At 37.2% G+C, this 23,162-nt stretch overlaps 5 protein-coding genes across 5 annotated transcripts in view; 3 read left to right on the forward strand and 2 right to left on the reverse strand.

Moving 5' to 3' along the window:
* Positions 1–3,371, reverse strand: part of LOC101312310 — a 6,341-nt gene extending 2,970 nt beyond the window's left edge. The window contains exons 1-8 of the mRNA XM_004309771.1: positions 3,056–3,371; positions 2,841–2,993; positions 2,694–2,766; positions 2,573–2,624; positions 2,436–2,497; positions 1,493–1,556; positions 624–684; positions 425–511 (exon numbers count right to left, since the gene is read on the reverse strand). Of these exons, the coding sequence (XP_004309819.1) occupies positions 425–511; positions 624–684; positions 1,493–1,556; positions 2,436–2,497; positions 2,573–2,624; positions 2,694–2,766; positions 2,841–2,993; positions 3,056–3,135 (632 nt within the window). The 5' untranslated portion in view covers positions 3,136–3,371. The remainder of the gene's footprint in view (positions 1–424; positions 512–623; positions 685–1,492; positions 1,557–2,435; positions 2,498–2,572; positions 2,625–2,693; positions 2,767–2,840; positions 2,994–3,055) is intronic.
* Positions 3,372–4,546: 1,175 nt separating this feature from the next.
* Positions 4,547–9,095, reverse strand: LOC101312018 (serine/threonine-protein kinase rio2-like). Its single transcript, XM_004309770.1, has 13 exons — positions 8,968–9,095; positions 8,329–8,481; positions 8,187–8,233; positions 8,022–8,092; positions 7,827–7,940; positions 7,577–7,752; positions 7,387–7,475; positions 7,045–7,162; positions 6,706–6,779; positions 6,506–6,553; positions 5,953–6,121; positions 5,576–5,701; positions 4,547–5,037 (listed from the first exon to the last, which is right to left on the reverse strand). The coding sequence occupies exons 2-13, from the start codon at positions 8,410–8,412 to the stop codon at positions 4,846–4,848; spliced, it is 1,308 nt and encodes a 435-aa protein (XP_004309818.1). The 5' UTR covers positions 8,413–8,481; positions 8,968–9,095; the 3' UTR covers positions 4,547–4,845.
* A 4,222-nt stretch (positions 9,096–13,317) lies between these two features.
* Positions 13,318–14,536, forward strand: LOC101312888. The gene has a single exon (XM_004309773.1). It carries the CDS (start codon positions 13,403–13,405, stop codon positions 13,790–13,792), a length of 390 nt encoding a protein of 129 aa, XP_004309821.1. The 5' UTR covers positions 13,318–13,402; the 3' UTR covers positions 13,793–14,536.
* LOC101312596 (probable proteasome inhibitor-like) lies at positions 13,507–17,197 on the forward strand. The gene is made up of 9 exons (XM_004309772.1): positions 13,507–14,081; positions 14,143–14,302; positions 14,392–14,544; positions 14,652–14,717; positions 15,680–15,757; positions 15,853–15,884; positions 15,969–16,029; positions 16,168–16,245; positions 16,946–17,197. Exons 1-9 carry the CDS (start codon positions 13,907–13,909, stop codon positions 17,016–17,018), a joined length of 876 nt encoding a protein of 291 aa, XP_004309820.1. The 5' UTR covers positions 13,507–13,906; the 3' UTR covers positions 17,019–17,197.
* A 1,262-nt stretch (positions 17,198–18,459) lies between these two features.
* LOC101313176 overlaps positions 18,460–23,162 on the forward strand; it is an 11,021-nt gene continuing 6,318 nt past the window's right edge. Inside the window, exons 1-10 of the mRNA XM_004309774.1 lie at positions 18,460–18,515; positions 18,594–18,754; positions 18,955–19,029; positions 19,339–19,454; positions 20,087–20,201; positions 20,560–20,688; positions 21,425–21,472; positions 22,019–22,221; positions 22,320–22,516; positions 22,596–22,885. Coding sequence (XP_004309822.1) covers positions 18,620–18,754; positions 18,955–19,029; positions 19,339–19,454; positions 20,087–20,201; positions 20,560–20,688; positions 21,425–21,472; positions 22,019–22,221; positions 22,320–22,516; positions 22,596–22,885 — 1,308 coding nt within the window. The 5' untranslated portion in view covers positions 18,460–18,515; positions 18,594–18,619. The remainder of the gene's footprint in view (positions 18,516–18,593; positions 18,755–18,954; positions 19,030–19,338; positions 19,455–20,086; positions 20,202–20,559; positions 20,689–21,424; positions 21,473–22,018; positions 22,222–22,319; positions 22,517–22,595; positions 22,886–23,162) is intronic.

Genomic DNA, 23,162 nt, shown 5'->3' on the forward strand with positions numbered 1-23,162 from the left:
AAAATACGTGTCTAGTTAAATAAACTAAAGTGAAGTACTGACAAATAATAATGTAATGATCAAGCATCTGACAAAACCCAACGTTTTTCTTTTTCTTTCTTTCTGAAAACAAGTATCTAGCAAAACCCAAATTTTTTCTATTTTTTCTCTGAGAAGAAGTATCTAACAAAACCCAATAGAAAAGGACAAAAGGTTTAACCTTTTTTCCCATAAATGCCTTTCATATTCCAAGAGTCACAGTATATTTTATACAGATAAACTGATAAAGCATTGCCTTATTCTGAAACAGGCATGATATGCTCTTGAACATAAGAGAGTTTCTGATTTTGCAACAGGACCCCCCAAATCTTGAGGCATGCTTGACAAGCCGCAATGCAAGTAGCGAAATACAAGAATTGTGAATGAAAATGGAAGCTCAACTTACATGTCACACTGATTAAGTACCAAAAGCTTGTTTGGAACACATGACTGTCCCTTTGACTTGCAAACCGAGTCGCAAGATTCACCTTGCCTGTAAGTACAACATAAGAAATTATACGAGTCAGAAAAGTTTGAGAACTTTTGTATGGTTAAGTTCATACTCAAATACATTCATGAATAAACATATAATTTTTGAATCTCACCTTCCAACAAGAACATTAATGCCATTCAGTCTAGCTTCTAAAAACGTATAATTTGCAGCTGCTGGCATATGTTTGGAATGAACAAAGTTAAGTCATTTAAATTAGCTGTCTGTATATAGAACCCAGTCAGAAAGATAGGTACATAAAAAAATCATCTAACGAAAATGATATGTGAAGAAGGGGGGAAGAAAGAAACTTCATGCACAGTAACAATGATGGTCGATACTCCAAGTCCAAATTGAAAAAAAATAGTAATAATAAAAAAAAGCCTTCTACCTAGGTAGTCAGTATATACATGTATTAGTTCTTAACATTTCATATGGCACTAACAGTAGCATAATCGCTCTGCATATTATTCATCCGGTCCAATATCCCATGGGCAGTTGAAGAAAATGGGAGACCAGGGATGGCAGAATTACCGAGTTCACAGCTCTAAAGCACCAACACGTCAGATTGGGGATGAGTACAGTGCCAGACACGGACATATATCAATTACAGATTTATTTATAAAAAAATTAAAAAAATCACCGATTTACTTATATAAAAAATATAAAAACCCTATACTATTGCAGTGAGGAGGAATGTTAAGCATATCCACAACAACTACAAATTTTAGATGGGAACTGTACAAGAAATGTCATAAATTCGGGCATGAGCTTATCATCTCTAGCAGATAAAGGGAAAGCTTTAGTAAAAATGAGTAGAGACGATAATTATGAACAAAGATTATTATAAACTAAAAGAAAGGAAGCTGTAAGCTTTCAAAACATGAGCTGGTCCTCATCAAACTTTAGCTCATGAGTATTTACGATGCACATTACCAATATTGAAAAAACAAGAGTACTATCCAATTCTAAGATGGATCATACCTGAAGAGTTTGAAGGCAGAGAAAAACAGTGATGGAACTCACTACGGTAAGCATTCTCATGTACCTGAAAGGTTCAAACTTATTCAAACAGTATCACAGCATAAATAAATAAATAAACAATAGTATACAGGCAAATCGCAATAAGATTATGACATTTCCGTGATTCATAGTATTTGTTAAGAACAGATAAAATTTAAACTAAAGTACACATATGGAAAAGTTCATTGTGCTAAAATGCAGAGAACAACACTCAACTGCCGCCGAACCAACCTAATTAATGCAGAACTCCTTAAACTACCAAATGCTTTCCAATCTAAAGTCAGCTCTTTGAATTCCAAAGGAACAAAGGCCCATAAAGATGCTTGAAAACGAACTCTCTCCAAAAGCGTTTTCATCACTCTCACCACTATAATCTTCAAACTAAAATTCCTCTGTCTTTCCATCCAGATGTCCAAACATAGCTAACACAACACAACCAAGATACTGGCCTTGACACAGAAATGCTCCCTCTTTATCTTTCTCCCTAAGCAACTTCACAGTCCACAAAACAAGAGCAATACTACTTCCATACAATCTTGTACATAAGGATGTGGTTCTCACTATATTTTATAAATAAGACAGCATCAACAAATTAAGCATGAAGCTTCTGAAGTTTGAAAGAAGTGAATCAATCACAAATTATTGACTAGATATAACTGTTCAGAGATAATATTTCTGACATGAAGAAGAGAATCAGACTTCCCATTGATCAACTAACTTCTCAAAAAATTAATTATTGAGAAAGACAAAAAAAACATACATGCAGCTCTACAAAGCCAGCACAACACCAGAAAATGGTCACCTCTGATGCGGACATGTATTTAATGCATCAGACTTGAAAGCAAAAACCACATTTGTGCGATAAATAATGATTATACACTTGCATTATTAATGTCTCACTTACCACACTCTCAGAATTATGCCGGCACCTCCCGGCACAGAAATCAAACACACTTGAATATTTCGCTGTGAAAAGAACATACGGAATGCATAATCCCAGAAAAGGAAACATGTACTGTATACAGGGCAGAACTAAATTACCTGCAGAAGCAGGCTTGGCAATCTTGACCTCCAGTGCTTGTTCCTTGATTATCTGCGGTTGGGAGATTAGAAAAAGAGAGAGAGAGCAGAAGAAGAAGAGAAATAGAAACAAATTGGTTACCCTTGAAGGATGTAGACAACAGGAAACGCAATACTCGTAAGAATCACAGCATTCTGAAACAAGGTTGCAACCACTGCAGAGACAAGACAAGAAGAGATGAAGGGTGAGATGGGATTGCAAGTTGAGGAGGAGGGAGGGGAAACTCACTGACAAGAGAACTTGTGTCCTGTTTCAGGGCAGCAGCGAGATTGAGGGTTTATGGAGAGAGCGTCACAGACATGCCCACTATCGTCAGAAACTAAGTATCTTCCTTGGACTGTACTTCTGCAAAATTGCTTCCCAAGAAAACCCACATCCTTCCTGCAACATTCAAACATTCTCATCTCGTCTCACACAAATTGAACACAAACATGAGGGATCACCTGATACCCGAGATCCTTGCTGACAATTGAACAACGATCAGCACCTGCAAAACTAAACATAAGTTGGAACCGCCTCCCATTTCTTCTATCTTCAACCCTAACTCGATCCTTCGTTTCTTTTTCTTTTTCTTTTTCTGTTTTTAACAAACCACATGTCAGTTCAATATCGTAGAAGACAAACATAACATAAAACCCTTCCTAAGCAAATGCACACATTATGGGTTGGACGGATTATTTATCCAAATCAGCCTTTGCTTATGTGTTTGACAAAGAGATTAATCGGTTCATCTGCTGCTGTGTAGATCTGTATCTTATTCACATTGCACATTCGACAACTCATTATTCATTTTCATCCATTAACCGACAGCTTCATTATTCATCTATTAGTTTGCAGCTCTATTATTCATCCATCAAAAGTAGATTCATTCTTGATTAGAAAACATATCACATATCTTCATAATCTTCTAAATTATTACGTATGTTTCTTGCTTTTGTTTCGTTTTCATCCATGTCGGTATCCTCATATACCTTATAGTGCTTGTCATTTTTGATTTTTTCAATCTAGTGAGCACATGTTAAAGTGGAATCAATTTCTTTTTTCTTGAGAGACAAAAATATGTCACTGCTAATGACATTAAGATGGTCATAAGCGGTAACCGTTATTTTCTCTCTAGATGCAAGGGGATGTATTTTCTTGATCACTCGATGATTTTCTTAATATACTCTAGGGTCATGGATTTCATCCATGGGATACTAGAATTAGGCTGTCCATTATACATGACACGCTGGTTCTAGATATTGCCCTCGGATATCCTCAGGTCCTTGAGGAGAAATGCATTCGCATATGGGATGGAAATGCATCTAGAGACTACCTTGATAGGCGAGTGTTGTACTTCCCACATGTGTGTTTTTATGATAAGTAATTTGTTTTCTGCAGTTTTATATGGCATTTGTGTCTGCTGTTCAGCATTGGTTTCACTGGGAGGGAGGAGGGACCTGTATATGCTTCCAGAGCCGAGTTGTATAAGCAGATAACAGCATACAGAGTACAACTAATCTAACAGCAAACTCAGATGTTATAGCTGTTACGGCCCTTACGGGACACGAGTAATTTGACTAATTTCTGAGGGGTTTGTGCTATGCAATGACTCTTAACTTCAGTGCCAAAGCACATCAGCAACCCTGTTCACAATCTCAAAACCATATGTAGGCAAATGTTGAGCTAGCGTTACTTTGAGAAGGTCATATTTGGCTTCATTAGGTTAACCAGGTTCTCGGACTAACGGATCAGCAGTTATTGTCAGACAAAAACAGTTAACCTGACCAGTGCCATATTAACAGTCAACCCTTCAGTCCTAGCGCAACTGTGACCTACACTTATGATAACTGACCAAAATAAGGTCTTAAGCTAATTGGGATTTAGGGAACATATGAAGATTGCAGATGAACTCCCATTAAGCTAGATTAAGGGAGGCTACAGAACACCATTAACATGGCCATCTTGAAGCTTTCTTTCTCGATCTTGAAATCTTTATTGCCTGGAAGATGAATGCGGAACTCGACCATCTGGCTAAGTTCATGACACAAGCGGATCATACAGGCACAGTGCACAACAAATTATTATTTAAACTGAAATTTTATGAAATCAGTCAAAAAATTAGTAAAATGCCTGCCACTAATGAAGAAAAACAAAAACCAGGGCATCTGACTACAGAAAACCAACCTCTACATTAGTTAATATCTTCTAAAGTTGTTGGCACCTAGGATTTTGTGGTGGCATTTTACATATTTCACCAGCTACTTAATTGTCTTTGGACTTTGGAACTGTTAGAGGATTTACCACCCTTGTCTTTGTAGGCGTTTCTGGATGCAAAAGTTTTTTGTCCTCCACGGGCTACTGTTACAGCATTTTGCCTCACCTTGTTCAATCGTTTTACCAGCTCAACATCATAGTCGTTATTAACCGTCTCACTGTATCTCTCCTGTGAGAATTAAAAAGATTGGTTAGGAAGTTGAACAAAGGATCAAATTGCAGTAATCTTTACACACCATTCCACATTACTGCTGCTACAACAAAAGCCTGGAATTTAGCACTCCAATAGACAGCAATCCAAATGCTAGATATATGGCCAGTTATAAGGTTTGTAGGGAAAAAGAAAATTAAATAAATACAAGATCTACCTCCCCCTCTAGTTCAACTTACTCATCACGCTGTAACGTCTGATCCAATTACAAAAGAAGAATAAGGACAATCATATATTGGGTGATGCAACTGCCACTCAAATAAATTACCTGACAGTTACTATTGTACATTGGTCAAAACAATACAAGCAATAAGTACAAGAAATTCCTAGTTGACTCTGCAAATACAATCAGTTACGATTTCGCTGGTCGTCATTTTGTACATAGGTAAGTTACTTGGTTCTCGAGACCTCAAATTGTGACTCAGATTTAATGTTCTCCAGGACATCAACAGATAATAATAATAATAATTATATTAAAAATAAATGAGAGATGTACCTGATCTACCATATGTAGCGAATCAACACCGATTGTGTTTGCTTCATTTAACATAGAGATGTATTCGTCATCTTCAGTATCTTCATCATCAGAACTAGCATCCTTCTTGATCCCTCCTTCAATAAACTGCATTACAGTAAGTATCATTATTCCCATATGTCTAGAGTCTGACAAAAGAAAATAATTCCCAAATAGCAGTAAATGTCCCATGAGATGTTTTTAGCGAAAGAAAACAATTATTGGTTCCTTTTTTTAGCAGCATGAGAGTATGGAAGGATATCCAATGGGATAGGGCATTCTATCTGGGTGAAATACAGCAGAAATTCACTTAATCACATGAAGAAACGCTGCAATTGAATCATTGAATGTACACAGACCTTAGAAATTTCTTCCTGGTCCTTTTTAGTAAACCCGCTGGCAGAAAGTTCCTTGTCAAGAAAACCAGTATCCTTCGCTACTGAAGTAAAAGAAGGCCTGCCACTATCATCTGTGTCTACCGCTGAGCCATCAATATCAGCTGTGCATTCATGGAAAGACATATTGAACCTGAAAAATCCAAAAAATAGTTAAAGAATTAAATGGAACTAGGCTGATTCACTATCCCAACATTGTTTTTTTTCCCTATAAATGTCAACATTTTTAGAGATATGAGAAAAGGTAAGCGCCACTACCAATCCATGATTTAGAAGCCAGTAAGAAGAAAAACCACAACCAGAAAGGTGAATTTAACTCTTTCACACAAGTTGTAACATTAGCAGATTCACAACTATTACCCACATTCAGCTAACAATGATTTTGGTGCTATCGGCCAAAAGAAAAAAAAATTATCCGGATCTTAATATCCATCACAAAGTTGAAACATTCAGAATGCTCGGGCAACTGCATCTCGCTTATGAAACTGATGATGATGTTGACAAATAGATTACTGACCTCTTACTGAAAAACTTAAAGACACATTCCACATCACGGTCAAAGTACCTGAAATATGAAAATTCATTGAATGAGATATGATATAAGATAACCACAAACGTTTTGGCAAGGTTATACGAAGACTATCAAGGATCAGAAACTACAAACTACAATAAGAAGTGTGAGATGACAGCTGCAGTTTTCATGAAACAGCTTCTTACATTTGAGCATTACGGTGTGATACAGAGACCATTTGTGGAAAATCAATCATGGTGCTCTTCTCATCATCATCAATCTAAGAGAAGAGAAATTGAAAAATTATTACCAGTTTTCCAGTGTTAAAACAGAAACTCAAATAGGCATTTTCATCATTTATACTATCTCACTATCACTTACATAGCTGCCAAGTCAGAGCCATAAGGTGGGATTCAAGTTTTAACAATCACAAGATAAGGAAGGTTTATTTCTTTCTATATCTTTTTCCAATATAAAAGATTACAGAAGTCAATGCAACATAAAAGGTGCAAACATAAAATGCCGGACTGCCTCAAAATGCATACCATAATGTTAAACTCATTGAAGTCACAGTGAATCAAACCATGTTCTGCCAGACGAACAACGAGCCCAATGATAGTATTGAAAACTATCTCGGGATTTTCCAACTGCTTCACCTGCACACTGCATTGAAAAGAGGGTAAGCTCCATAGATCCAAGAATTAGCATGATCAATATTTTCTTTGTTTGTTTTTTTGTTTTTGTTTTTTCCTTAAGCAAGCTAACTATATGGGAAACACAGTAGGAAGACTAGGAACATATCATATCTTCAGAGTACAAATGTAATATGCCATTCCTAGATTCGTCATCACTTTTTTCAAACAACACTTTATAAAGAAGAAGCTTACAGTGGGTAGCCAGGTACTAGTGACATAATCACACAATGCCTGTTACAATCTATAGCATTTGGAACAGGAAAACCATGCTCTTCTAAAGCCTGCTCAAGTCGAGCAACAACGTAAAGTCAAAATCAACATGATAAACACAGAATTAGACCCATAAAGGAAAATAAAAATGATGTAAGATAGAAAAAAGAACCTTCATAAAAGAAAATTCTCTGAGTGCTGCAAGATGGGACAAGTATAGCCAATTGAAACTGCTACGGTGTTTTAGGTAATCACGCTTAGACTTGACAGCCCTGAAAGAAGTTCTACCAAGCCTGTGCAACTTCATGGCCATCACTGTACCATCTTCGGTGGCCACCTCAAAAATATCTTGAAGAAAAGAAATGCTATAAGTGCCAGAACCACATACCAGCATATGTTACAATAAGAAGAAAGAAAAGTACCAGACTCTTTTCCAACACCAAGTTGACGACCAACGGCTGAAAAGACTCCGCGGTTGACCAAAGTCTTAATTGCAAGAAAATCATAACCGAGATATGTTAGCCGAAACCCATCATCTGGATGCACACAACAACAAAGAAAATGAGAATATTTCAAAACAATAATTATTGAACTTAGAATAAGAATATATATTTTACATTTAGAGGCGTCGTGGTGCAAGAGCTTATGCTTGAGCAAATTTTTCATAACTTTATAAGTGCCACCATGCCTACATGTTTTAACAATGAGGCAACAGTTAGAGAAAAGGTAGAAATTACATGTTCAAGAATTGAAAAGAAGATATCTGAAATCTAGAAACATACTTGAGTGCAGCTATACGCTCCACAAGTTCAGAGGGTACAACTTCATGCTGAAATAAAAGGAAGGGTTTAAAGATTCAATACAGGGTTTAGAACACTTGCAAAGATCTAGAAGTAAGAAAAGACTCATAACAGCGATATTTACATTTCTCATTCCCATTTCGACAGCAGTTAATACCCTAAAATCCTCTTTCGTGAGGTATCTCAACACATCCACATCCAGCTTCATCTCTCCTGCTTTATCTTCTTACTTTAGCTTTAGCCTTAGGATGCTGATTTCTTGAATCAGCAATTCACGCTGCAAACAATAAATGCAACACATCTCAGAAACATAGAGCAGCATTCCAATCACAAACAGACTCTACTAGCTCAGATGCTCAATGGAAAAAGAAAAAAAAAACAGCATAGCCTGGACTGTACTAGTTCTGAGGTAATGCGCAAAAACGATGTCAAAAATCAAAAACTTATTCCAACAAATGGTGCAGCTCATCCCAAAGCAGACCAAGCAACAGAATTAAATGGATTTTCCGAACTCAGATTAAGTAGCCCACACCCCATAAAAGTATGTAGAAGCAAAGCCAAAGTATCAAGCTCTCCTCAAGCTAACACAATCAGAAAGGGACGCAAATATTTAAGAATGTCGTCAAACTTGAAACCCCGGAATTGATTATCAAATTAATGGCCATAGCCCTCCTAATAGGCCAATAGCCAACAAAAACCATGTAAACCCTCATAAACCCGTGACCATGTTACCAACACACACAATGAGTCAATGACAACTCACTGCTTAGAGAAACCTGAAACAGAGGCTTGATTCTGCACTTGTAACTATCACACGAATAACCAGCTTTGAGAGAGAGTCGCCGTTAAGCTATATAGGAACGAACAGAGGCTCGAGTCTTCTTCTGTTTTTGGACGAAGAGAGGCTCGAGTGTTGGAGAAATTTTATATACACGTCTCTGAATTCTTAATACACGCCCCGTGTTTAATATAATATACCACCTATTAAATTTTTTATTTTTATATTTTACTAAATACATAACCTAAAATTCCTAAATTACCTTTTATTATTTGACTATATTAAGGTTACTATTTCGTATTATAATATTGCTGTTTTGTAGATGTCTATAGTGATTGCTTATCTTTAGTTCTTAGGAATCCTTATAAATCTATATAATTGTTCCCTTCAAATCCTTAAATATGAAAATGATGAACAACATGAGAGTACATACCTCAAGAGTGTGTTTGGATGAAGAAATTACAGAAAGAAAAGCTTGGAATTTAATAAAATGAAGAATCATAATATTTTTTTTTAACATGAATTACCTTATTTGGAATTCTAGTTTTGGAAATAATGAATTTTGTGTGTGAAAATAATGGAAGGAAGTGCTTGTACAAAATCCTCATTAAATAAGTGTTAATTTGAAGAAGTTTAATTCGATTTTCTTGCAAAATTTTTATTTTTGTATGTACTATCCATAAACAAGATTTCCGATTCTAATATCCAATTTTTAAAATTTTCTGAATTACTACATGGGACTAGATATGTTTGTTTTGATCATTTAACTTATGTAAAATATTTGATTTGAAATAGAAAATGATATAGATGTGTATCAAGTAATTATGGGTGTGTATTTAAAACCACTATGAGTCTTGCTAGAGAAATAGGTGATGGGTTGCCCAATGAAGGGACCTCTGACAAGGTACTAATGAAGGGTTAAGGTCCCTATTAACTAAAGTGACCTTACTCTGTTCTAATGGTTTAGAACGCAAGATATAAATTTGAAAATAGATAAAACAAATAACCGTTAGTCAAAATTATCTAAGTAAAAACAAATAAAATTAAAATGACGCATTATAAACAAGAGACTTTATAGTCCTCGACAATGGCGCCAAAATTGATGCGCGTTCTGTGACAATGCTCAATAGAGTTAGTAATTATCAATACAAGTATTCAGTTATAAATATACACATGGTACAATAGATAAATGAGGGTTTTGAAGGGTTGTTCTACATTCCTACTAAAACAGAAAATAAAGTATAATATATACAAGTGATCGATTCATTCAACATATCCATAAGAGAGAAACTCAGATTCTGACCACACATCAAAGTTCACGTTTCAACCTCAGCAATCCGATAACATGTCAATTCAAAGAACAAGAAACAATCTCAAAATACAAGCCTACGAGGTCATGCATTTTATAGTTCTACTTACTTATCCCTGGCACAGAACATCTAGAACTATGACATCTCATGTAAGGTTGCTATCAATACTCAGCGTATCTGTCTACACTTAACATGAGTCATTAAAATCTATAAAACGAGATTGAACACAATTATATTATGAACGTCACAACAGGGAACTGCATAGTACACGCATTCAGCTATATCTGTGACAAAGCTTCCACCATTGGAGATCTACACTTACCTACGAGGCTTAGCATAAATCATGGCATTAGTTAGCATGCATTCTAACATAGGTATATCAAACAACAACGCATACTTTCTAACCTACGAATTTACAAGATCAGATTGCAAAGATATCATGAACGAAACTTCCAAAATGCTTTACTAAAATTCTGAATCTATTGAATACAATAACAAGCAAAACATGCTTACAAATCCAGAGTTAAACATTCGAAACATGCTTTCAAGTTTGTAAAGAAAATCAAAACAAAGTAAAGGCATTGTTTACACTTTTTCAGTTTCCAAGGAAGCTTGTCGACGTCAAAAGGATGTTTGGCTTCAATGCTTGTCTCCAACTTTGCTACCTTCGTGGAGAAGTCCTTCAAGGTCTGGCAAAAGAAGATGAACTCGACAAAGGAGGAAATGAAGGTCTGCTGCTGCTCTCGTACCTCTCTGATTTTTATGTGAATGAATGATCATTATTATGAAGTAGAGAGCCTCTATTTATAGTGAACACGCCCAGCCCTAGGTCTTCTCCAAGCCCTTGATCAACTTCTGATCTAACGGTTTGGGATAATTGCTCAAAATCTTGTCATAAAAGTCTTGCGCATTAGTCCTTCGAATGTAGCTTGAATAGTGACCAGGTGCATGTCTTAATCAAGAAAATCTCCTCCTTATTTTATTTTGCGTCAATCATATCCTTGAGGAAGATTTTTGATCTTTTCCTTTCTTGATGCACACAATTAATCCTGCAATTTATGGAAATCAGATTATGACATAATTATGGACCAATTAGGAATCTTAATAAAAGGAATAACAGATAACTCCCTTATTTTCTGATTTTGAATCTATTAAGTATTTCATGATTTGAGGAAGATTCCCATCAATGATTTGCAGCCAATAAGTCCTTGTTTGGGCTCCTAAATTTCGGCCAGAAATCTTTAGAGATTTCTGGTTTCCTTCTTTGCTCCTATCGCATCCAGCAAGTCAACTCTTTAATTCCCTTCCTTCTTTTACTCAATCTTGTTGCACAAGAATAGAAGGTTTCTCAAAACAATTAAGGAAAGTTAGAATAGGAAAGTTTCCCATATAGTAAGTTTCCTAAATCAAAATAAGATAGTTTCTTAAAATGAAATAGGCAAGTTTTCCATTTGAAACAAGAAAATTTCCTAAACGACTTATCCTTTTATTCACTCATTTCTGCAACTTAGTGAGATTCCTTGCTTGAGTCGGACTTGTTTCCTAGTTTGAATAGGATTCTTCTTAAATTGCCGAATTAACTTCATTTTCTGCTTTTCTGATCTTTTGCCTTCACAGTTACAAAACATGTTAGGAATGGCTTTATTACAAGAATAACATAGCTAAATAGGGTAGGAAATACATTAAGAACATAGTATAAAATACGTTTATCAGCGCCTATTGTTATAGGGTGAGACTAGGGAAGGAAGGAGTAGACCACTAAGTATTGAACTCCATCCGATGAGATTTCGTTCATTAGATTTGCAAGGGAAAACAAACGCGGTTACAAGGACAACTAGAGGGCCCCAATCGTTATCTCTCTGACGCCAAAGTCAGGAATTATGGCGAAAGCAGATGTGAGAGGGAAGTGTTAGAAGGTGTGTCAGACCTGAGTGTCGAGTGAAGAGCTCTTTTTATAAGGGTCAGCCTGGGTGCGGCTCTCTAGTAGCTGATGATAGTTGCAGCGCATCGACCCAAAGCCCGTATCTATGCATCCACGTGTACAGTCGGGGAGTGCAAGGCTTGTAGAAGGCAATGAAACATGTACGCTCGAGCGTAAATCATATGCTCGGTAATGGTTCCACTAACACACATTGCCAAGACTAAGGAAAACCGTATCCCAACAACACTATTTCTCCTATCCAGCATCTGGCCACACGTTGAGGAGGTTAGAGGCCAGCCGGCCAGCTCAGGCAATTGTCATTACCAGACGAGCCCAATCTTATTGAATTTGATGAGTTAGCCTTTGGATGTACTAAGGCTTAGGTTTTTCCATGAGAGAGGAAACTTTTTTTGGCTAATTTGAATCTCGTAGTAGATAGATATATAGTTTATCAAACATAAATACTTGAAATTATATTACTCGATAGATGTCTTGAAAATCATTTTTTATCTACAAGAATATGAAATCCCTTAAACCCACCATTTGATATATTGTATCCGAGAGTCTGTTGTTTACACATTTTTTCTTGTTATTAAGGTTTATAAGTTTTGTAATGTAAAGTACTTGGTGAAAGGTTTTGTCACCTCCCAATCACAATTAATCTTTGCTAACATAGATTTTCACAATTACTTATGTCGGTGAGTCTTAAACTCATAACTATTATGGTGTTACTGGTGTCAGGCTAGCTAACATAGCTCGCATAAACTTTTTATTTGAATTTTTTTGTTTTCTATCTTTATTGGAGCTTAATCCTACCGAATTTGAAGAATTTTTTTTTTCTTTGATATGAACACTGACATAATCCTCAAATGCTTTATGGGCTTAGAGACTTCTCCTCGCTGATGAGTCATGTTAAAACGCTTCCTACCCCCTGGTCACTAAATTTAGATTGAGATTTAAACTCCTATCCACGTTGACAGGTTGTAAACTTTGGTATAGGAGTTTCACACCTAAACTCTTACCAACTCGACCACATGTGATAGGTTACTGAATTAGAACAAAAGGACTCGAGGAAAAGACTTGGGAACTCTTTTTTTCTTTTTTAATAACATACAGAGACGGAAGTTAAAAAAAAAAAAAAAAAAATTGCATACAGGCTTAACGGTGAAGGGTGGAGTTGGTGAAACAAATGAACAAGGCAGTCCTAATGTCGACTAACCACCACGTCCTCCGCCTAGTCCTGTCGTGCCGCAAAATCACAGCTCAGGTGACAAGCCCCAACACGTCATCAATCATAGCCATGGCTTCCTCCTCCGAGCAAGACTTGGCCTCCCGCTACCCAACCCACCTCAACCGCTTCCCTCGCTCCCAACTCTTCTGGGACGCCAAGCTCGCCTCCCACGTCGGCCACAAGCTCGCCCTTCGTCTCCTCGACCTCGCTGTCACCGCCGTCCATATTGATGTCGCCGAAGAGCTCTCCAGGCCTCCCCACCTCCGCTTCCGAGTCTGGCCCCTCTTCGTCTCCGTTAAACGCGCCGGCGTAGTCGTCCACGGCGCCGATAAGCTCGTCTTTGCTTAATTTGTTTTTTGTAATCAACATTACGAATAATAAAATAGAAAATTACAGTTTTGTCCTTCGCTACCACAGCACCTATATAACCTGTCCGCCGCAGAAAAGAGAGAGAGAGAGAAAATGGCGAACGAGAAGTCGGTGATGGCGGTGATCAGAGCGGCGAGGCCAACCTTCCGCAACAACAGCGACAAGGTTGCTTTCGCAGTTCACGCCTCTTTCGCGGCCTCCGGTTACGAGCTTATCGCCACCGGCCCTCCTGCTTTTTCCGATTCCGCCCTCTCGTCTTCCTCCACTGGTAAGCTTTTCACTCCTACTTTATACTCTGCAAAATCTGATGGCGCCTGGTGTCTCTGTAGACGAAGTAGGAATTGACGGATGGAACGAGCTGGACGACGAGTACGCTTTCGTCTACGCCAACTCAGAAAGGAACAAGTTGCTCGTGAAATGCCTTGTCATCAATGATAAGTTGTTCGTCGATGCTTTGGCTTCTGGCTCTTCCTTCCATCTCGAAATCAGGTAGGCCTGCACTTTGTCTTTCTTTCTTTCCTTCTCTGTGTGATTTTGCATTTGATTTCTCTCTTCTCAATTTGTTTATAAATTTGCAGCGTGGGTGACTATGTTGGAGAGAGCGGTGGCAGCGGTAATTACTCGTCGCAGTTCAAGAATTTGGAGGTACTGGTGAAGAGTCTGGACGCTCAAGTTTTGTCTAAATTAGATGGCTCTTTAAAAGCCGGTTCGAGCAGTAACAAAGCCACAAGGTTGAATTTGGGTCTCAGTTACAGTTACAAAGCACTGTGCTAAAACACATATGCATTCTATGACTGAATATTATTCATGTGGGTGGTTTTATCGTGCAACTTTGCAGTTCGGAAACAAGTGAGAGACCAGCAACTGAGCCACGGAGTGGACTTTCAGAACCTCTTCCTTCCAGGTCTGTCTCTTTCTCGTACACACATTCAATGTTGTTAATGCACTCCTGATAGTTTATGTAAGGGCTTAGGTAGTTCAGTTTTGTGCTAATGTTAATTTTAGAGGAAGGAAAAAGAAACAACAATGATTTGGTATCTGGGATAAAGGTGGGGTAAAAGTGAGTTAAGAGAAAATGTAACGACTAAGGTATGAAATAGTATGTTTGGATTGTCGCATAAGGTAGGAGTGTAGGACGTTACTGGGACCTTGTTTTGTTCTATTTGAGAATTTGAACATGTGAAGGTGGCTATAGTTTCTATAATATTGATATTGGGAGACTGAATTACTTGAGATGAAATCTGAATGGTGTATGAAATAGAATATATAAGACTAGGATGAGGATCGGAGGAGATGCACCAAAGACTAATGCAACTGCTGGTGAGTGCTTTTGAAGTTTGCAAAGTTCATATCATATCACGCCTGGCGAGTCTACGAATTAGAAGTAGCAGGGAGTTTTATTGTATTCAAGTGTTCAAGTCGTTTGTGTGTGGTCCATGTTTGAGTAAGACCTGATGGTTGTCGCAGGAGAGGGGAGGGGGTGCTTCTTTTAGGTTTGTGAAGATCCTAGTACTATTCAGTATGTCAACGCTTTTCTTTTATTAAACATTGTTCTATATCCTCTCTTGTTTCTTAGATTGAGGAATTATTCTTAGTTTCGTACGCATGTTACCTCTGTTGATCATCTTGATTTTAGCAGGATTATGTTCTGTCAGTATTTGCCTTTTTTCTTGTTAGATGAACGGAAATGTTTTAAATTGCATTGGGATGCTAGATCTTTGCTTTCTTTTAATGGAAGTTTGCTTCTCTTCCAAAAATTGCATTGGAAGAGATGTTGCTGGGTATCAAACAAAGAAAAAAATTGCACTGATATCCTACCAAAAAATATGGCATTCCCGCTTAAAATGTTGCTTTGCACCTTTGCAGAATTGTCTATCCTCCTGTTAATCCTATAGGTGATAGTGATCGTTTCCCTGGGCCTGGTGCTGGAATGTATCCTACTAGGTATTTTGCTTATACAAGTCATTTTGTTCTTCCTCACTATTCAATCCCATTTTACTGTTCCAGTTTAACACTCATTTGTTATATCTGTTCATCAGAGGTGATTTTGGTGGTGGGGGAATGCTTCTAGGTTTGTGACTTTTTCTTCTTCTTTTCTGTGCTGGAAAATTACATGGCATTTTTGTGATAGCTCATTCATTCATGATGAAAACAGGACCAAATGATCCTCGGTGGTTTGGTGGCATTAGAGAGCCTGGGTTTCCTGGAGGACAACCGTAAGTTGTTCTAGACTGGTTCCCTTCCCACCCTCCTCTCTCTCTCTCTCTCTCTCTCTCTCTCTCTCTCACACACACACACACTAACACACACATGCGCTATACTATGTAACTATTCTAATCTTATTTTTTGCACAGGGGTGTTCCTCCTGGTGCTCGTTTTGACCCCTTTGGTCCACCTGGTGTTCCTGGTTTTGAGCCCAATAGGTTTGCAAGGTATGCAGTCTTATTATTTCTTTTATTTTTGTCAATAATAATAAATCCCTAAATGATAACAAAGCACTGAACACGTGTGTTATCGGCTATCTGGAAAGTCCTCCAGTTGGCTTAAATTAGTGAGTATCATGACATGTCCTTGGTTCACGGCGTGTAGAGGAAAAGTTAGATGAGTGGTTATGATTCTCTGCTGGTAGTTCAAGGAGGTTAATAAAGTCCAGATTTTACCCTTTTTTTTATTTTCACTCAGCCTTTCGCCATATGTAAAGGCCAATGGAATTAAATTGGGTTCAAAATTGTCTGGTTTCCAGTCGTAAGCCACTTTTATTTCTACCCGTCAAATGTGAGTGAAAGAAAAAGTAGTAGTTCTGGTGTTACCGGTAGTGTTCCTTTGGGCTTTTTTGTTGGATTTTCTTTTTCTAAAATCGTTTTGGACAACCAATCGCTCACAATATGGTGGTGATTCCGTTCAAGCCCATGAAGGTTGGTTGGAGAGAGAATTCGGTGTTCAATGTTTTTTTCTCGACATTTCTAGGTTTTTGAGTCTAGTTACCCATCACTGAGATATTATCTGTGGGGTTCACATTCAGTATGTACTTGGTGTGGCATTTTGGATTTGACAAACAATGAATAATATGACCAACATTTTGTTATTGAACCCTGACCGAGCATATGACCTTGTGATTCGTATTTGTTACAGGAATCTGCGGAGGCCAGGGAGTGGCCCTCATCCAGATTTGGAACATTTTGGGAGTGGTTCTGATTTCATTTAGACGTTCTTCTCTTGTCTAACCACAATGTTCTGTTATACTCGGCATTCTTAAATTACTCCTTCCCTTTTAGACGAAAATTCTTATCCTTGTATGTTTAATAGCTTTACATGTACTTAAGAATGTTGGATCTCAAATTCCTATATAATATATAGCTAACATGTGATAAGTGCTTCCTTGGATGTTCACCTCCTAAAGACAGCATGGAAGCTGACAATAAGTTCTCATTAACCTCTCCTTAGTTTAGTGATCCCATCTGGTGTAAGGACCAGCATAATACCCCATATTTATTGGTGAACAATCTGTTCCAAGGGTCTTGAACTTATTCATTTGAGAAATGCCTGTAGTACTGCAGGTGATTCTTTGGAGAGGTAGTTACATAGCCGTAGACGTCGGTAAAGCACCACCGATCAGGTCGCGTCTTATAATGTTGTTTGCTATCATGTTGTAGCTTCATATATACTAAGAGCAACTTTAAGAGCTTCCCCATATTCTTGGTTTTCTCAATTTTAGGGAAGATTTTGGTTGTTTTGCAAATTTTCTCCAAAATGGGTTAAATGGGGAATGTGTTAAAGAGAGAACCATGAAATCTCCAAAATAATGAATATGTTGGAGTTATAAAAGAAAAATTGCTTGAATCATTGACTTTTGCATTTTTATTACGAGAGAAATTATAGAGACGTTGCTGGAGATGTTTTTGGTTCTAACATTCGATTAGCCTCTTAACGCGTGTGTTAATTTGTTTTTATCTTTTTATTTTATAAAAAAAATAGTATTTTTTTCAGATTTTAATTACAAATAACTACTAATGCAGTTGACATTCAGCAAAAGCTATTCCACTATTTTTGTTTTTGGTTTTTTTTTTTTTTCTGTTTTTATATTTTGAAATTACTTTATGTTATGGTATTAAGTATTAACTATCCTTGATTTGTTTTTTTCTATGTCAAAACTCTTATATCATGAGTAATATGTGGGTAGTTTTTAAAAAATGCTTCACCATGACACCAAAGGCACCCAATGACACCAAAGACGGTGCCTGACTTTCTAATAGTAGAAATATAAACTTGAGGCGTACGGTCGGAACTCTAACGTAACTAGTAAAAGATTACAAAAGCAGGGAAGTCTCGGTGTAGACAAAGTTTGCCCTCTCTTCCCTCTTACTAGAAACAATTACGGATCTGTTAACAAAGAAGACATTCACGGATCTGTTAACAAAGAAGACATTCATGAGTAACTTAATAAACCAGGCAGGCTAGGTCTAGTGTTTTGTGCATAATTAATGGCTGCATATCAAAAAAACAAAATTTACTAAATAAGACGAGACAGTTGAGACACAGAAAAGGGGTGAAATTAACAAGTAATAATTAGGAGGATGAAAATAATAATGGCAGAGAAAAGAAAAAAGCAAGCCTGGGGGGGATTTGAAGCCTCTTCTGCCCCTCTGGATCTTTGACATCCTCGTTTGCCTGGATCGCAATCTCCAGCGCTGCCAGAAATTAGGTAAATCCTCGATCGATCGATCGATCATGTTGTTTTTGTTGGTGTTGACAAAATTCTAAGTGTTTTGGATGGGCGCAGAGCAGAGCAGAGAAAGGGGTTAGAAAATGGGGGTTATGTCGAGGCGAGTCGTGCCCGCCTGCGGTAACCTCTGTTTCTTCTGTCCCTCATTGCGTGCAAGGTCCAGGCAACCTGTCAAACGCTACAAGAAGTTGCTTTCTGACATCTTCCCTCGCCATCAGGTTCACTTAATTGCCCAGATTCACAGTTATCAACTGTGTTTCTTTCTTTACTTCAACCATTTTCCTGTCTCAACTTCAAATTGGGATTCAATCAGCCCCACTCTGGCTCCGACTACTTGTTATTTTGACACTTCCTTGATGTTTCTCCGTAGAACAACAAAAAGAATGACACTTGTTCTTTTCATATTAATGGTTGCCAGGATGCTGAACCCAATGACAGAAAGATTGGGAAACTATGTGAATATGCTTCAAAGAACCCATTGCGAATCCCAAAGGTAAGCTCCTCCTTTTTTAATTTATGCAATAATTTACAAATATTCTCTTTCAGGAGTTTGAGTTTAAATTTATGAGAACTACCACCATGCTCCAGGTTTTTCAGCCATTAGATCTGCCTTTCACCCGATATAATGTTTGAAAAACCCGGCGCATGCTAGAATGATCCTTGTATACAGAATACTGCATTTCATTCTTTCCAGAAGCTATCCTTCAGCCCATACGTATTTGATAAAGACATTATTTGGTTTGTTATATGAAGAAATGCTTCTTTTTGTCCACCTCATGCGTATCAAACTTTCTCTCCACAGATTACTGAACTTCTAGAGCAAAAATGTTACAAGGATTTGCGAAACGAACATTTTGGATCTGTTAAAGTCATATTGCGTATTTATAGGAAGCTACTATCTTCATGTAAAGAGCAAATGTAAGTCTACTCTGGAGTATCCAAAATGATGAGAGATAACCATATACTGATCAATCTGTAATTTTTTAATTGACTACTGCATACCAAACTGGCTAGTTAATCTTCCAGGGTATGCAATCCCAATTTTTTTGTTCTAACTTGGCTTGATGAATAAATTAAATTCCTTTTGGCACTTTTTCATTCTCTACTAGTATCAGTATATATTACAGATTTTTATTTTAATATGTGCCATCATTTTATTAATGATTTATACCTTTGAAATAAGTGAATCCTGTTAATTCTATGGCAAGCATGCCACTGACAAATTTCTTTGAGTTATTAGTCATTGCTTTATCACGTTCATTGTTAGTAAATTAAATGCACAATGAGATGTCATGTAATTGTTGATCCCTATATATAATGAATTTGTCATCTTATGTTTCCATCATTGTAGACATTTGCTTTGGTCTTAAATGCATATGCCATCAAGAAAGAGATGAGGAACAATGATGTTTATATGTGTTTGTTTTAGTGTTGCTTTCCAAAGTAATGTTATACTCTCGAAATTTATAGACTCATTCCATTGATGCGCTATTACAGTTCCACTGATCTGCTAACTCGATAAACTCGTCTCTGGACCTCAATGCTTGCAGGCCACTATTTGCGAGTAGCCTACTAGAAATAATTCGGATTCTCTTAGAACAAACCCGACATGATGAAATGCAGATTTTGGGTTGCAACACCCTTGTCGACTTTATAAATAGCCAGGTACTTACAAAGAATCTTGGTTCTGTAAGGTATATTATGCCAATTGCATGGACGAATACTTGGTATATTTGCAGTTAAGGGACTTTTATTGGGTCCAGGTGCGGATATAGGATTTGGCAAAATTGTATAATATAGGACTTTCCTTTCCGTTACTGAAAGGAAACAGTCTTCTATTCAACTGAAAAAAAAGGGAGGGAATGTCTACAAATATTGCACTTGCACATAATGGAGAAGGACCTATTAAATTATCCATAGATTGCTTTTTGTCAACTTATCAACTTTTATAGCTTAAATGCATAATGCCTGGATTGCATGTTATACTTTCCAGTGATAAACTGACTCTTTGAAGTAAAAGTAGATTGATGGTACACACATGTTCAACCTAGAAGGCCTTATTCCTAAACTCTGTGAATTGGCTCAAGAAATGGGAGATGATGAGAGAGCTCTACATTTACGCTCAGCTGGATTGCAATCGCTAGCTTTTATGGTATATTACCTTTTCTTCTCTTGGCTCTAAGCTTCTATGAATTGGTTCGGACTCATATGCATGCATGCATGCTATTTTACATTCTACTGCATTTTCTCTTCTTTTTGTTTGACTTTATCCTTAAAGTATCCAACATAAATCTCAGAAATATATCTGGTTAATGACATTACTAGGAATTTATTCTGCCTGTGTATTTCAATTGCAATCATGTTTACATTCAAGACTAGGACATTGAAACAGTAGTATTGCTGCAGTTAATTTCATCTCTGGCTAATCGTGCTGAATTGAGTTGGGTGACAACTATAATCAGAGGTGTGTTTAAATTGATTCAGTTTAATACTAAATCCATCACAAGATGAGCCAAAATGCAACCATTATTTATCGGTTTCCCAAAATTTAAGCAGATCACCCATTTTTCTTGACCTTGCTACTGGAATATCTCCTTTTTATTTTTTATTTTTTTTGTTGTTGGAGAAGAAACAACTTTTTATTGAGACAAAAAACAAAGTACAAGGTTGTGTGGTTTTGGTATGCACATGCAGTAGCACTTGTAACATAACAGTACCGATGCGCAATGCAGTAGCACTTGTAACATAACAGTACTGATGTGCAATAATAATTTTTCTGATATTTATTGCTTGTCATCTTCAATAATTCATTCTTGGTTTCTTTTATTTCCTCTTTGGTCAACTGACCTCAAGCGATCCTCTCTTTTTACTGTACTCTTTGTATGAAGGTGTGGTTCATGGGTGAGCACTCTCATATCTCGATGGATTTTGACACTGTGAGTACTTCAAACCTGTCATGCCTCTGTACTTCTATTTTTGGCATAAACAAGAGATTATATTATGTCTATTTTCGATACATCTGTCTAGCGTTCTTATTCAGACACATTCCACATTGTAGTTTCATATTCAGAACCATACGTTTCCAAAGCACACTTTAATGATCATCAATACCTAAAATCAACCAAATTCGAGATCGTTTGCTCTTTGCTGATCTAACTGCATCAAACAAATGTATAGTTTTTGGTACAAGTTAACAATCTCATGACACCATTTATTTCTTTGATGCGGTTGGATAAGGAAAGAGTGGTTTGAATTCTGAATGTTTCCGGCCATGAAATCACACTATGTAGATATAATGTAGGGGAAGGGCATGTCCAAATTGATTTGGATTGGAGTGTATTTTCCTTAAAATAATTGTCATCTATTTTCCTTAAAATAATTGTCATCTTTAAAAGAAAAGAAAAATAGTTTTCTATGGTGTAAAATAATCATATCTTTTGACTTTGGTATCAATCTGAAATTTCTTTCTTGTTCCGGAATAGATCATATCAGTGACTTTGGAAAATTACACGGATATCCATACTAGACCTGGGAGTGCCAAAGAAGGTGGACAATTTTCTGAATCTCAGCACCAGTGGGTTCAAGGAGTGCTAAAAGCAGAAGTTCATGATTCATCTTTTCCAGATGTCAGTCAGAAGGTTCCTTCATTACCAATCCTGAACACCCTTGATCTGGATCCCACAATGTTAGTTTGGCTTTTTCCCTGTAATCTCTTTCATATATTGCTTGGAAATGTTTATCTTGCCATTGCATACATTATTTGATCACATGCCACTTTCACAGTGATACAGACAAGAGTCCCTCTTACTGGTCAAAGGTTTGCTTGCGTAATATAGCTAGATTGGCAAAGGAAGCTACAACAGTGCGACGAGTGCTTGAACCCCTTTTCCAAAATTTTGATGCTGCAAACCATTGGTCCCCTGAAAATCGACTTGCCTATCATGTTTTAATGTATTTGCAGTCACTATTAGAGGAATCAGGTTTGGATTTGTTTTGCATTTTCTTTTATTAATCCCACATTTGGGTTCAATTGACTTATGGTTTTCATCTGAACACCAGGAGATAACTCCCATCTGTTATTATCCATATTGGTCAAGCACTTGGATCATAAGAATGTTGTCAAACAGCCTCGGTTGCAAACTGATATTGTAAATGTCACCACACAAATAGCACAAAGTGCAAAGCAGCAGGCATCAGTTGCGATTATTGGTGCAATATCTGACTTGATAAAGCATTTACGAAAATGCCTGCAAAATCAAGCTGAAGTGTCCAACCCTACTAGTACAGAAAAATGGAACCAAGATCTTCAGTCAGCACTAGAGAGATGCATCTTGCAACTATCAAATAAGGTATGTAACTTTCACGTGGAAGTATATAATTTAGGGGTGAACGATACGAGATTTTGGAATATGTTATAAATGTCCTTGTGGATTCCGGAATGAAAGTTTGGGGAAACTTCATGAGGGTATTCCTATAGAGTTTAGCTGTCTGTCTGTCCGTTTCTCTCTCTATCTCTCTCTGTCTCTCTTTCCATCTCTATCTCTGTCTGTCTCTCTCTCTCTCTCTCTCTCTCTCTCTCTCTCTCTCTCTCTCTCTCTCTCTCTCTCTCTCTCTCTCTCTTCGTCT

This window comes from Fragaria vesca, unplaced genomic scaffold (assembly GCF_000184155.1).
Source record: "Fragaria vesca subsp. vesca unplaced genomic scaffold, FraVesHawaii_1.0 scf0513070, whole genome shotgun sequence".
NCBI classification, from domain to species: Eukaryota; Viridiplantae; Streptophyta; class Magnoliopsida; order Rosales; family Rosaceae; genus Fragaria; species Fragaria vesca.